The sequence below is a fragment of the Dromiciops gliroides genome, chromosome 4, assembly GCF_019393635.1.
Source record: "Dromiciops gliroides isolate mDroGli1 chromosome 4, mDroGli1.pri, whole genome shotgun sequence".
NCBI classification, from domain to species: domain Eukaryota; kingdom Metazoa; phylum Chordata; class Mammalia; order Microbiotheria; family Microbiotheriidae; genus Dromiciops; species Dromiciops gliroides.
Genome location: NC_057864.1, coordinates 16785348 through 16800150, shown reverse-complemented (window position 1 = coordinate 16800150; position 14803 = coordinate 16785348). Strand labels below are relative to the sequence as shown.

Genomic DNA, 14803 nt, shown 5'->3' with positions numbered 1-14803 from the left:
TTCCTTGCGCACAGATTTGGAGACATTACAAAAGAAATGTGACCAGAGATCTCAGAGCTCAGCCCTTGGCCTTTACCATCTAGTTGAGGAGGTGAAGGACACACATTACTCATGAAACAGAGATAGAGAATCAGAGCAGTAGAGAGGAGAATGTCAATTGTGGGGACTGGAAAATGTCCTTTCTTTGTCTTCCAAGTTGGGGGCTCCCAAGGCTCACTCCAAAGGGGTTCCACAGAGCCAGAGGGCCCCCACTATTAAGTATCTGAGGCAGGAATTTCTTCTGGATTCCATGTTCTTTTTTTTTTTATTATTAATAAAGTATTTTTTTTTCCGTTACATGTAAAGATAGTTCTCAACTTTTGTTTATACAAACTTTCCAATTTCATATTTTTCTCCCTTCCTCCCCTCCCTCCCCCCTCCCCTAGACAGCAGGTAATCTGATATAGGTTTTATATATATATATATACACACACACACTTAATAACATTAAACATATTTCTGCATTAGTCATGTTATAAGAGAAAAATCAGAGCAATGACTAAAAACCTCAAAATAGAAAAACATCAGCAACAAAACCAAAAGAAATAGTATGGTTCATTCAGCATCTATACTCCACAGTTCTTTCTTCTTTTTTTTTCCCCTGGATTTGGAGATCCTCTTCTATTATGAGTTCCCTGGAACTCTTCTGTACCATTGCATTGGTGAGAAGAATATAGTCCATCACAGTAGGTCAACACTCAATGTTGATGATACTGTGTACAATGTTCTTCTGGTTCTGCTCATCTCACTCATCATCAGCCCATGCAAGACCCTCCAGGTTTCTCTGAACTCTTCCTGATCATCATTTCTTACAGCACAGTAGTATTCCATTGTATTCATGTACCACAACTTGTCCAGCCATTCCCCAATTGATGGGCATCCCCTCAACTTCCAATTCCTTGCCACCACGTAAAGAGCAGCTATAAATATTTTTGTACATGTGGGTCCCTTTCCCCTTTCCATGATTTCTTTGGGGAAAAGACCCAAAAGTGGTATTGCTGGGTCAAAGGGTATGCACAGCTTTATCGCCCTTTGGGCATAATTCCAAATTGCTCTCCAGAATGGTTTGGATTCCGTGTTCTACTCTATCTACAGGGCCATCTTGCTGCCTCCAAGACAGAAGTCTAGAAAGCTAAGGTGACCCTAGGTTCCTTTTAGAGAATCAGGCATTCAAGAAGAAGGTGCTAACAGTGTTCTTGTACTCACTTGGGGTCAGCCCCCCTAATTACAGGGTACCATAATTACAAACTGGAGAGTGGACAGAGGAGGGTGATGAGGAGGTAAAAGTCTTGAGATGATGCTAAGAAAAGCTTAATTAAAGTAATGGCCTAGAAGGAAGATTTTCTGGGGTTTCAGTCCAGAGGGCAGAGATGGAGGGAGATGATAGCTATCTTCAGATATTTAAGGTGCAATCATGTGAAAGAGTTGTTCAGCTTGTTAGGTTTGCCCCCAGAAGGCAGAACCAGGAGCAAGGAGTTAGAGAGCGATCGACTTAATATTAATATGAGCAGAGCATCCTAACAGTGAGGGCTGTCCCAGACTGGTGATGGGCTCCCTCTCATTGGGGGTCTTCAGCCAGTGGCCAGATGCCCTGTTGGGTACGTTCTGGAAGATATTCTTATGGGGATACAAGGCTGTCTTTTCTGTGAGACTTTCTGAGTTTGAGATTTTGCTGTTTTGATTATGGTGGAACTGGTTAGATCAAGGTAGTGTAACGATTGGAATGATGCCACCTGCTGGATACTTACTGTAGAAGAGTTCTGCCCATGAAGCGAAGGTCTTTGAGGGCAAGACCAGGAGTCTTTTCTTTGGCGGGAGGAAGTGACGCGGACTAGTGGGAGGAGGAAGGAAGAGACTGGCGCTGACTCTGGGGCTCTTTCCTTTGGACTCTGGTGGAGAGCGGAGCTAGAAATGTGCTCTCCCTTTAATAGATAGGAATCTAGGCCCTTCTCTCTCTTTACCAAATTCTTATTCTCCTTAATAAATGCTTAAAAGTCTAACTCTTGCCAAAGTTTATAATTTATTGGCGACCACTCATTAGATATTTTAGACAGTTTAGCTAGAATTTTAGCCCTTAACAGTAGGGACTTTCTAAGAGATGAATTGGGGGGTTGATTTAACATGCTTTTGGGCTTTTTTGTTTCTTGCGGCACAATGAGGGTTAAGTGACTTGCCACGGGTCACACAACTAGTAAGTGTCAAGTTTCTGAGGTCAGATTTGTACTCTGGTCCTTCTGAATCCAGGGTTGGTGTTTTATTTACTACACCACCTAGCTGCCCCCTTGATTAAATATCTTTTATAAAAAAAAATGTTATCAATATTATTTTTACATTACCTAAAATTCCCCTTGTGTTCCTCCCCCTTTCCCCTCTCAAAAAAAAAGTCTCAAATGACAAGAAAATCTTTTTAACAAGAAAAAAGAGAAGAACAAGGAATATTTTAACCAAAAAAAAAAGAGAGAGAAAAACAGTTAGCAAAACTGATGAATATGGAGAAAAATTATCTGACAGTATATGTAATATTCCACCTGTGGGCTTACAAGTTTTGCCTGTAACTTTTTAACATTCTCTTTTGATTGTTTTGTGCTTTTTCCCATTTACATTATTGTAATTCTGGTGTGTATTGTTCTCTTGGCCCTATTTTCTTCACTTAGTATCAGTTCATATGAGTCTTTCTATGATTCTCTGATTTATCACACTCGTTGTTACTTTCAACCAACTATTACTCCATTCTGTTTACGTCTCTTGTTTGTTTAGCCATTCTGCAAAGGGCTTATTCTTTGTCTCCAGTTATTTTATTTCTGCAAAACAAAGTACCACTATTCATATTTTGCTGTATTTGGGACCTTTTTTTTTTTTTAATCATCTAGGATAAATATCCAAAACTATTTCCGGGTTCTTTTTTTGATGCGTTCTCCCCAAATATAGGTGGAAGCTTTCACATCATTTCGTCTTACTATTTATGTTAATTCCTTGTCCTGTGATTTTTTTTGGGGGGGGGAGGGCAGAATTAATACATCTGGCTCTTCTATTGTTTGGGACATAAATTCTCCTTTCTTTGGTGTTTACAGTAACAGAAGGCTTCATTGTTGAGAAATCCCAAGTACTTTTGCTTACTGGGAAGGTTCCGATTCTACTCAAAGGCATTTAAAAACCATTGGGTTGTTTTGTTGTTGTTATTTTTAATCACCCACTCATTCCTTGCTTTCTTTCTAGGTTGAAGGTAATGAGGAGGTCTCACAACCAAGTGTCGTGGAAGACATGCCCAGACACTCAGGACCCTTGGAGACAACGGATTCCTCTCTGATCCTGGAAGCTCCCTCGGTAGGGAGCAGCTTGGTTTCTTGTATCAATAGACAGTTTCTTGCTGGGCAGAGCCTTACAAGGGAAGCAATTTCATCTTGATCGATTCTTCCCCCACAATTCCTACATAGATGCATTATTGGTTGGAGGTTTTTCTTATCTGGGTGTTGCCTATATCCATGAAATCACAAGTCTGGCAAAAGAAAAAATAGCAGGTGCTGTTAGATGCTGAGGACATGAAAACGAAAGGGAGATATGCCCTCCCTTTTAGGAAATTGCATCCTACCAATCCCCATGTAAAGATTCTGTAACTAGGCAACCCCATAAATAATCTTGTTTTTCAGAACCAGATATTCATGATTCAAATGGGATCACACGTAAGAAGCACATCATGCATGTTAGTGATGAGGAGAGTGACAATGAGGATGGTCTTACAGCCATTTTCCCATCAAACTCGGCATACTCATGTTGCCAAATGTACAACATCTTTTGCATTTGCACCTGCCTTTAGGATGCCCTGTTGTCTTAAAGACTGTGGCTCTCTCCCCTTTCAGGGTTCTATTAGAGATTACCTTGTCATGGACTTTAGAGGAAGGCAGCCTGATATGGTAGGAATAATGCTTAGGAGTCCGGACACGAATTCAAATCCAGATTCAACCATTTATGTTGTACGACATCAGCCAGCTTCCATCCACCCTCTGGGCCTCAGTTTCCCCATCTGTCAAATGAAAGTTGGGACTAGATGGTCTCTGAAGTCTATCCCTAGCCTGAATTTGAGACCTCTTTTTCTTTCTGGGCCTCAGTTTCCCCATCTGTCAAATGAAAGGTTGGGACTAGATGGTCTCTGAAGTGTATCCCTAGCCTGAATTTGAGACCTCTTTTTCTTTCTGGGCCTCAGTTTCCCCATCTGTCAAATGAAAGGTTGGGACTAGATATGGTCTCTGAAGTCTATCCCTAACCTGAATTTAAGACCTCTTTTTCTTTCTGGGCCTCAGTCTCTTCCAATATAAAATAAAGGGATTGGGCTTGGTGATTCCTGACATGCTTTCCTGATGTGAGCCAGGGATCCTATAAACAACTTCCCTTCCCTTTTGCAGTCGCATCTCCTCCAGCACTGGCGGAGGTAAGGTTCTATGCTTTGGCCATCCACGGCCCCATCCTTTGTCCCTGCTCATTTGAGGAGAAACAGCTTTAACCTTTGGCACCCTTTGGATTCCTTAATCCATTGATGAAGCCAGTGGGTTTGGAGGGCTTGCTTCTTCGTTCCTTTGTCTTTAAGGTTTCGTTGCAATTATGTTTAGCTGTTTGCAAGAAGAGAATTGGTATAGAACATTTCCTGAACCCCTATCCCTGGCCTCTTCATATTAATGATATAATAGAAAATGCCATTCATCTTCAGAAGGAATTTCTTATTAAGTTGGGGGCAGGGCTTGAGGAAAGCATCATGAACCTGTTAACTGAGAGCCTTTCTATGTGAACCCATTACTGCGGCTATTAAATATTAGGAAGCATATCTTGCTTAATGTCCTTGAGAAGCTTGAAGTCTAGTAGAGAGAGATTAGTCATGTACCTAGGTCAATGTAATGCAATCTCAAATGTGGTTGTTGTACACTTGGAGGGTTTGTAATTTATTTGGTGGACATATTCCCTCCTCACACCAAGGCTCTGTCCTCTCTTTAACTTCCTGAATGGTTTCTGAGAGTGGTAATAGTTAAAAAACCATTGTCCCATGGATCCCTCCAACCCAGGATCCTGCCCAACAGGACCATGGACAGTTAAGTGTGTTCTGTCCAATGGCAGCTGGGCAGAGCAGTGGTTGGCACCTTCTCTATAACTCATATTCAAGGTACTTAGTGCACTGAGAGGCTAAGTTACTCGTCTAGGGTCACACAGCTTGTATTGTTCAAAAGTAGGATGGATGTCAGGCCAGGTTTTCCTGGCTTTGATTCCATGCTGCCTCTCATGTGGCCCATAGGAGGTTCTTAATGAGTGCTCATTTGTGGATTGGCTATTGATTGGTCAGTTCATCAATCAGTGGCCTCTTTAGACAACATAAGATAGATATTGAGATGTGAGAGATCCCAGAAGCCATAGAATCCATTTTATAGATGAGGCCTAATGACATTAAGTGATTTGCCCAAGGTCCTCTAGGTAGCAGGTATCAGAGGTACCATTTGAACTCAGGACCTCTCACTCTAGAACCAGTTAGTTACAGAATATTGGCTCCTGGTCATAGAAATGAAGCTGGAAGAGCCCTCAGAATCTATCTCATCCTGGGGGAAACTGACCTGGGGAGTTTAATTGTCTTACCTAATTGTCACACGGGACCACTGTCTCTTTCCCCCAATCCTCTTGCAGAGAACCTTCCCTTGTAATAAAGACTTAAAAAAAAAAGAATTAAGAAGTTCCCAAAAACCAACTAACATATCAAAAAATGCCCATATTTGATGTTAGCGTGCCACTCCGGTGGTCCACCGCTCACTTCTGCAAAGAAGTTGGGAGGATGCTCCTTTTTTGGGGCCAAGCTTGGTCATTACAATTTTGAAGAGTTTTTTTTTATAGTCTAGTCTTAAATGTTGAGGATCGTGATTATTATAACATTTGTAATTCAGTTAAAATAAAAATTATACATTTTGGTCATATATAGTTAATATATAACCATCTAGAGGTCATAAGATAGTTAATGTATAATGGAGGTTTGTAAGTAACCACTCACCTTGCCCAGGGCACATTTTTCTTAGTGCTGGTGACCCTCGTGGGAAGCATGTCAGCTACTAACCCACTGTGAGGGGCTGGCCAAAATGACGCACTTCTATGCAATGTCCCTGCAGGATGTTCTGTACACAGAGGGTGTGTGCAAAATATTGGTGGGCAGTTATAGGAAAAGCCAGCAGGGTCTGCTTGGGTGGGGGAATAACAGGTGATTTTTAAATTCCAAAACTGGTCTCGTGTAAAATACCGCCTTAAGATCCTCAGTTGTTCTTTTTTTCCGTGTTTCTCTGCAGGAGTTCCGAGATGAAGCCTTCCTTCATGAAGAAGTCGTGGATGAGCCTTTCCTTGACTTGGGAAGGAAATTCCATGTACACTCAAAAGAAATCGACAACACCACTCAGGAGTCATGGGAGATGCATGCTTTCCTGAAACCTAGAGCACCAGAAATGGGGGAGGAGAGAGAGATGCTTGTAGATGATGTGTATGACTTCCAGGACATCTTTCAGAACATGGATTTATATTCTTCATCACTGGGCAAGAAGGCTCTTCCCCTCTCTCCGAGTCAGGATTTCCATTTTGACCCTCAGTGGCTCAGTCATCCAGGGACCTATGAAGCTCCTGATCCCAGATCCTTGATGCACCCAAGTTCTCAGGAGATACCACAGAGCAGATACAACAATGAAGGAATGGTGAGAAATCCTAAAATTTCCTGTTCTCTTCTTTCTCTCCTTTTCCTTCACAAGGTCTGTAAATGAAAAATACCCACTATTCTCTGGTGCTTTTCCCTGTAAATTACAGCATTCTTGAGGTGTCAGAGTGTACTTGGGGACCCTTGGTAAGAGTTAGCTAATACTTTATGGGAGATTACACATCTTTAGATGGAAGCCAAGGGATTTTCGGTTCATTTTGGTCCTGTTATTTCTTCCCTTGATGGATTGTAATTTCATCAGCATTGGCTTGTCCTCCAGCAGCTCGGACTGAGAACCCTGGGCGACTTAACAGACGGACAGATGGTGTTGGAGAGTTTTCTTGGTTGGAAAAGACGTCCCCTGAGGCGAATGTGATGATGAGTCTCTTTGTATGGGATTGGTTGGACCGGTCATTTGAGGACAGACATGCACGGGTCTGCCCAAAGGCCTCAGGCTCATGCTTCCATCGTCCAAGGCTCATCTCATGGGCTGCCTCTTTGTGGAGGACATTCCTGATCCCCCCAATCGTTAGTAACCTGCTTGGTCGTTATTTTGTAAATATCCTGTATTTATTTATCTGTCCACGACATCTCCCTAGAAGAATAGGGGTAGGAACTATCCTTTTGTATTCCTTTGGGTCTAGCCCAGAGCCTACCTAGCAGTACCAGGTACTTAATGACTAAATGATTGAATAAACAAATAAACAATATTCATTCAGAGACTGCACTGTGCCAGGCCCTGTGTTCTTGGCCAGGAATGCAACAAATATTACTAATAAGTACTTGTGGATTTCCTGATGCTCTCCAAAGTGCAGCGCAGCAGATTTCCAACCGGGGCTCTGCCGAAGACTATATAACCTAGGTCAGGTCATTTTCCTCATCTGTCACGTGATGGGGTTGGACTCCTCCAAAGACAGAGAGAGGGAATCAATAGAGAGGAAGCAAAGGATTGTTTTACTATAGTGAGGCCCAGCTGAAGTAAGAGGAATTTGGGGCGTACTCAGTGAGCACTGTTCAGCATCTCCTAGTTAAAGTCTAGGAGGCAGGATGTTGGGGAGAATCCAGGTGTGAGGTTTGACAAGAGAATAGTGGTGATTGGACCACAGAGTGAGGGACACAGGAGAGGATGAGGGTGGCTATCAGTGGGCCAAGTGTAGGGCAGAAGTTGGAGAAGCAGGAGAGCAACGGCATGGCCAGGTCTGAGAAAGTCCTGAGAGGTGGACGGAATTGGAGGTGTCACTGAGGGCATATAATGGGATGAGGAGGGATGAGGCACAGGGAGTCTTAGAATGATGGGAGGTTGTAGTCAAAGCTTTTGATTAAGGAAGGGGAACATTGTGGGTAATGGAGAGATCACTGTGTGACCAAGGTGATTTGCAGGAATAGGTCATGGGATTTTTGGAGGTTAATTTGCTTCAGGGAACATCAGTGTGGATTAAAACTCCTCTAATGTCAGGCAGCAGGTGGAGAAGAGAGGAGAACGGGCAGAATGACTTGGGGGCTCGGCCACGATGACAACCATTGTATGGGTTGGGTGGACAGTATTGAGTGAACTTGGAAGGAAGAGGATTTTCTGAGTGATGGAGTTGTTTGAAAATGGTGGTGGGGAGCAAGGGGGTATCCAAAGCCCTCTTCTAGAGCAGTGTGTGTGGGGGGGGGGGGCGGTAAGTGAAGGGACAGCCAACACTCACTATCTTTATGATCCTGGACAAGTCACTTAATCTCCTTGGGCCTCAGTTTCCACATCTTGCAAAATGAAGTTGATTGACTCGATGGGCCCTGTGGTCCCTTCTGCCTCTGATCTTTAACATTCCAGAGGCCCGTGATGTTTGCTTAGAGAGAAAAGATCTGGAAAGGTACTTATTACCTGCTTCCACCCCCCTCCCCACTTCTGCTTTATGCCCATTCGCTTATTAATCCATTCCTCAAGAGGGGAAGCCCAAGCGGATTTTCTAAAATGTAGAGGGCATTGTTTTGGGTGGTTGTTGCAATATTTGTTCATACAAATGTGGGTCTCCTCAGGTGGAGGTTATAGGCCCCTGCTTTCTTCTGCTGCTATCATAACCCACAAGGCTCCAGCATGTTTAGCTATTTTTGCTAAGTCGCCAGCAGCGCCCAGCATGGGTGGCTCATTCCCGCATTTCACAGACGCGCTTTTATTCCTAGGGTCTCATTGTCCAATATGAGAACTAGGCTGTCGTTGCCTCAGGGCACTTTCTGGAGCACTCATTGACCTGATTTTTCTGCATTTTTATTTGGAAAAAATGTTATTGTTCCCTTTCAGATCTTCCTTTTCCTCATCATCTCCACAGTCAGATGGAGGCTCCTCATTCAATTTCTCCCACTCCTAGAGAAACAGCAACTATTTTCTGGCCTCCCCAGCATGGCCTTTTCTCTTCACGGGTCAGAAGGCCATAGATCTAGAGCCGGAAGGAACCTCAAAGGTGCCCTCATCTAACCCTCTTATTTTTCAGATGAAGAAGCTGATGTGATGTTTAAAATCGAATGTGTGCCTTTATCTGCCCTCCCCTGCCCCAGTTTTGGGGGGGGGTGGGGGACTAGCTAAGATGTACTGATAAATTCAGCAAGACTTTAGGCTTTTAAGCATTTATTAAAGAGTAAAGATAACATGGAGTACAGTAAGGCAAGAAAAGCCTTTCCTCTCTCTCTGCCACCAACCCAAAGTCCCTGAACGAAAAGATGGTCCTCAGTAGCTTCTCCTAGAAGCCACCTGTGGAACAGGAAGCAAGGCAGGCCCCACATACATCTCCAAACTAATTAGCTGGTCCATTGATTGACGTGACTTACAGGTGGTCTATGAATAGACGTAACTTCTGAATGTCAGGGAGCTTCCAGAGGCTAGTCACGTGCTTTCTTTTCAGGGAGGCTTCACCCTGGTTCTCACAATGCCTTTCTCAGCAGGGGGTGGCACCCTGATTCTTACACTGAAGTTAAGTGACTTGTCCAGGGTCTCTGGCCTGTAAGATCCTCTCACCTACATTCATCAGTCCACGATGCTGATAGGAAATGGTTCCCTTTCTGCTCACTTGGACCCTGTGTCCATGTACAGCAGATTCTGTGTCCTCACTGTGACATTAAAGGCTCCACTGTGACATTAAATTTGCTCTTCCTCTCTCATCACTTTCATATCCACTAACTTATCAAGTGTAGGCAAATTACTATATATTTACTCTATTTGGAAAATGCTTTTCCCTCCTTCCTTCCTTCCTTCCTTCCTTCCTTCCTTCCTTCCTTCCTTCCTTCCTTCCTTCCTTCCTTCCTTCCTTCCTTCCTTCCTCCCTTCCTTCCCTCCCTCCTTCCCTCCATCCTTCCTTTCCTTCCTTTCTACTTTTTCAGTAGAGGTAGGTCATAGGCAAGAATGCTAGACTTGGAAACCAAGGGTCTGGATTCTAATCCTGGCTCTGCTGACATAGAATAGTAAAGTCAGAAATGCCTGAGTTTGAATCTTAACTCAGCCACTTGCTTGACTAATCACTGAACTCCTTTCCTCAGTTTCCCCCTTTGTAAAAATAAGGATGATAATAATACCGCTTTATAGGGATTTTACAAAGCTCAAATAAGGTCACATGTTGAAAGTTCTCTGTAAACTTAAATCCACATATAAATAGTATTTTTTATTCTTTTTTTCTGTCACTATCCTGTGTGATCTAGGTCACATCATCTAACCTCCCCTTGCCTCAGTTTCCCCCTTTATATACACAGGAAAGATAATAATACCTATTTTACAAGGTGGTTGTTGTGGTCAAATGTTGCTACCCTGTGTGGCTGGTTTAAGTCACCTAACCTTTCTTGGCATTCATTTTATCTTCTGATAAATGAAGTGTTGGATGCAGTGATCTCTCCAGCTTCAAATCTGTGATCATGTGATCAATGGTGATATTTATGTTGGAATCTCCTTTATTTAGACAGTGAGGAGGGAGGGACTCCATATTTCTGTGGCACTTACTATGTGGCAGGCATGGTGCTAAGTGCTTTTTACAACTATTTTCTCTTTTGATCCTCATAGGAGTTGGGGGGGGGGCTTATTATTATCCTCATTTTACAGTTGAGGAAACTGAGGCAGGTAGTGGTTTATTGACTTGCCCAGGGTCACATGGCCGGATTTGAACCCAAGTCTTTCTGATTCCAGGCCTGGGACTGTAGCTGTTGTGGTACCACCTCAGAGGTAAAGACTACAACTAACCCATACCTTCTCACCCCATGTGATTTCCATCTGAATTCTCCCATTAGTCCTCAGCATAAGAGCTAATCAAGGTACCAGATACCTTCTTCTAGGTATTTTCCTCTTGTGTGGGTTTCAGGGTCACTTGGCTTATTCCCCTGTCATTACTCTCACCTGACGTGTGATTGGTACACCTCTCATTCCTATCATGCATTTCTTGGATTCTGTGCCCTACTCCACCTTCTTATTGGGAAAAGACTACAGTCTCCTTATACCCTCCACCCATCTCTTCTTAGCTCATTGAAAACAACATACAGTTGGATGGTAAATTTATTAGCACATATATTTAGTGCAGGCTCTGGAGACAATGAGTTGGTCCCAGAATTGATTGGGAGAGAGGAAACTGGACCTGGATTGAATTTGGGAAATTATAGCATTCCTGAAGAGCCAAGACCCAAAGGCATCTAACTGCAAGAGTAGATGGAATGTTGGACTTGGACAGGAAGCCTTGAGTTCATTTGTCTTCTCAGACATTCACTAGCTGTGTGACTCTGGGGGAGTCAGTCACCTAACTCATCCTTAGCTTCGCCATCTATTAAAGTGGGTAATAATAGTACTCACTTCACAGGGCATTGTGAAGATCGAATGAGAGAAGCTAGGTGAAGCATTTTGCAATCCTTAAAACACATTTCTCTGTGTGTGTGTGTGTGTGTGTGTGTGTGTGTGTGTGTGTGTGTGTGTGTGCATGCGCGCATCTGCCTCTCCACCCCTTTCCCCTTCTCTCATTATTGTTGCTATTATTATTATTATTAGATACATAGTTATCCTAGCAGTACTTTATGGTTGCAAGTCTTCGAACACCACTTTTCCCAAGGAATCACAGTTACTTATAATGACTTCAAAATATAAACATTCCCCCAGAAAAATCCATTGCCCTTCATGGTAGGCCTTGAGGAAGTATCAAATGATGAGCCCATCAGCCATCGGTCACTAATATTTTACCATGTTCTAGACCTTATGGCTCCTTTCCTGGGGCACAAAGACACATCCCTGTCCTCAAAAGCTTCCATTCTCTCAGAAAAGACATGTTTGTTGCTTTTTGCCGAAGGGAATCGATGACTGGTCGTCAAGTCAGTTTTTCATTATTTCCCCCATGATGCTTTCTAATACATTTTCTTTTCTCTTCCTCTCCAGATCAATGAGAATTTTGGCAAAGTTTCTTTGTCCTCCATCTCCTCCACTGAAGGCAACATGTGCCAAGGCATTTTTGATGACTTTGACAACTCAGAATCCATTGCAAATAGCGGCCTGGATTTAGGTTGGTGGTTTTGGTTACCCATCAATGCAAATTGCTTTAATTTTTCGACTGCCAAAGCAGCATATGAATGCACTGCTTTTCTTGATCACCTTGATCCCTTTTGATTTCACCCAAATTCAAATCATTCAATCCAACATGAATTCAGGCAGTTCCTAATCTGGATAGGCCTTGTTCTAGGTGCTAAGGAAACAAAATGATTTTCATCTTGCTTTTAGAGTGTGGAAATTCTGCTTTGAAGCAGACTTGCATATTTTTTTTTCTGCCTCATGGAGCTTTTTAATATTAAATAGAGAACAATGCTAACACCACTACTTTGGACTAGAATCAGAGAATTACAAATAAATCTCTTCTAATCTATATTAAAAAGCCTGTTTCCATTAAACCATACTGTGAGCTCATGGAATGGAGCTGTTAAATATGAATATAGAGAGGCGTAGTTTAAACATTTGTGAAACACTGTGCTAGCTCTAGGCTAGGGCCAATTTTGATACATTAAGAACTCTAAGTTTCCATTAATGAGCTCAACCGCCCCTTAGTCCTTTTTTTTTGTTTTGTTTTGTTTTGTTTTTTTGTTTTTGTTTTTGCGGGGCAATGGGGGTTAAGTGACTTGCCCAGGGTCACACAGCTAGTAAGTATCAAGTGTCTGAGGCTGGATTTGAACTCAGGTACTCCTGAATCCAGAGCCGGTGCCTTATCCACTGCGCCACCTAGCTGCCCCCCTTTAGTCCTTTTTAAGGTCAATATTGGTTCCTGTATCCAAAAGAAAACTTTTCTATGAAAATCATTTTTTCTTTTGGTCCTGAAATGATTGAAGCCTCTGGTGTTACCCTGATTCTGTCTATCATATATGAAATTCTTTCATGATGCAGAAATCGACTTAATCATTATAAACTTTCTACTTCAATTCAACAAACATGTTTACAGTACCTACTGTTTACCTGGCATTGGGAATACAAAGACTAATTGGACTCTGCCCTTATCTTCAGGTAGCTTTTGTGATATTGGGGAAATATAACATCAGTGTAGAGTAAACAAAGAGTATGTGTCTGGGGAGAGAGAGAGAGAGAGAGAGAGAGAGAGAGAGATGGGAAGGGAGGGAGGGAGGGAAAAGAGGGAGAGAAAGGTAATAACTATAGTGGTCAGCAAGAAAGGCCTTATGGACAAGTTGGCAGCTGTCCTTAGAAGGAAGCTCTATTGTTTTGCTGATATAGCCCTTTGTTTTTTCTTTTTAATTTTTCTTTACATCTTTCATTTTTATATCACTTGCCTTTCTAAACACATTCCCTCCCCTTCCCTTACCCAGTGATCAATACCTTACAAGAAACAGGAAAAAAGAAAGTGGGGGAAGACGAGCAGTTAATGACAATTAATCAATACACCTGCCAGTTTGGATTGAGTCTCCGGTGTTCCTCAGGCAGAGCCTGTCTCTGTAAAGAAAGCAGGGAGGTCTGTTTTCTTCCCTCTTCTCCAAGTGTCAAGCTTGATCATTGATAATTGCCCGGAATTCCATTTTCTTCCTTCCTTCCTTGTTGTTCTTTTCAATATTGTCACCATTATTCAATTTCTCCTGGTTCTGCTTCTTGCATTCTGTATCAGTTCATATAGATCTTCACTTTTTTTTTTCTGAATACCTCATATTCATTATACATTTTCTCACAACAGCCCTTCAGACTCAGAGGAAAAGTGACTTATCCATGGTTTTACTAACACATAGAACACCTAAGATCTGATATGTTTAGAATATCTTTTTCTTTCTCCCCTTCCCCCTCCCACCTCCCAAGCAAGGTGAATCAGTGCTCATCACTGTTAAGGATGAAGATAGATTTCTGTTTCTTTAATAACCTTATAACTGAGTTGGGAAGATAAGATGCACATAAAAATGCATTTGATTGTATGAGGCAAAATAACAAATCACATTTTTATAGTATCTTTCTGAGTTCAAATCCAGCCTAAGACACTAACTGTGTGACCCTAGGGAAGTCATTTAACTATGTTTGCTTCAATTTCATCATCTGTAAAATGATTTGGCTATAGAAGGAAATGGCTGATCACTCTAGTATCTCTGCCCAGAAAACCCCAATAGGGTCATGAAGAGTCAGAGATGACTGAAACGACTGAACAATAACAACAGTATCATGAAAGCCCACCTGGATGGTTATGGAAGCATGAAGGTTTGCCTTCTAAAGTGTAGGCAGTTGATTAGGGAGGCCCAGGATAACTGAGCCAATAAGTTACTGAATGGACCTTTGCCTTCAGATGTGTTCTGTGCAGTCTCCTTAATAGCATTGAGCTCCTACCACAAGAGACCTACCTAGCTGAGGGAGCAGAGAAGAGATGACGCCTGTCTTCAGGTTTTTGAATGGATGGCCTTTTGAAAGTTGTCTTTCTTGCCCTTTCTGTAGCAATTGACACTGTTGCCGGCCCTCCTGCTTATTTCTTTCTGGGTTTTCAAGACAGTGATTTCCCTTGATTCTCCTTCCTCTCCGACCACTTTTTCTCAGTCCCTGCTGCTGGGTCATTATGCATCTGTACCCCTAACTGGAATGTCCTCCAAAGCTGC

The 14803-nt window shown here is 42.5% G+C and overlaps 1 protein-coding gene across 2 annotated transcripts in view; it reads left to right on the top strand.

The window, feature by feature from the left end:
* Positions 1 to 14803, top strand: part of PATJ (PATJ crumbs cell polarity complex component) — a 320690-nt gene that overhangs the window by 120190 nt on the left and 185697 nt on the right. For both annotated transcript variants that reach the window (XM_044002310.1, XM_044002309.1), the window contains 3 exons: positions 3256 to 3363; positions 6348 to 6743; positions 12120 to 12243. In XM_044002310.1, the coding sequence (XP_043858245.1) occupies positions 3256 to 3363; positions 6348 to 6743; positions 12120 to 12243 (628 nt within the window). The remainder of the gene's footprint in view (positions 1 to 3255; positions 3364 to 6347; positions 6744 to 12119; positions 12244 to 14803) is intronic.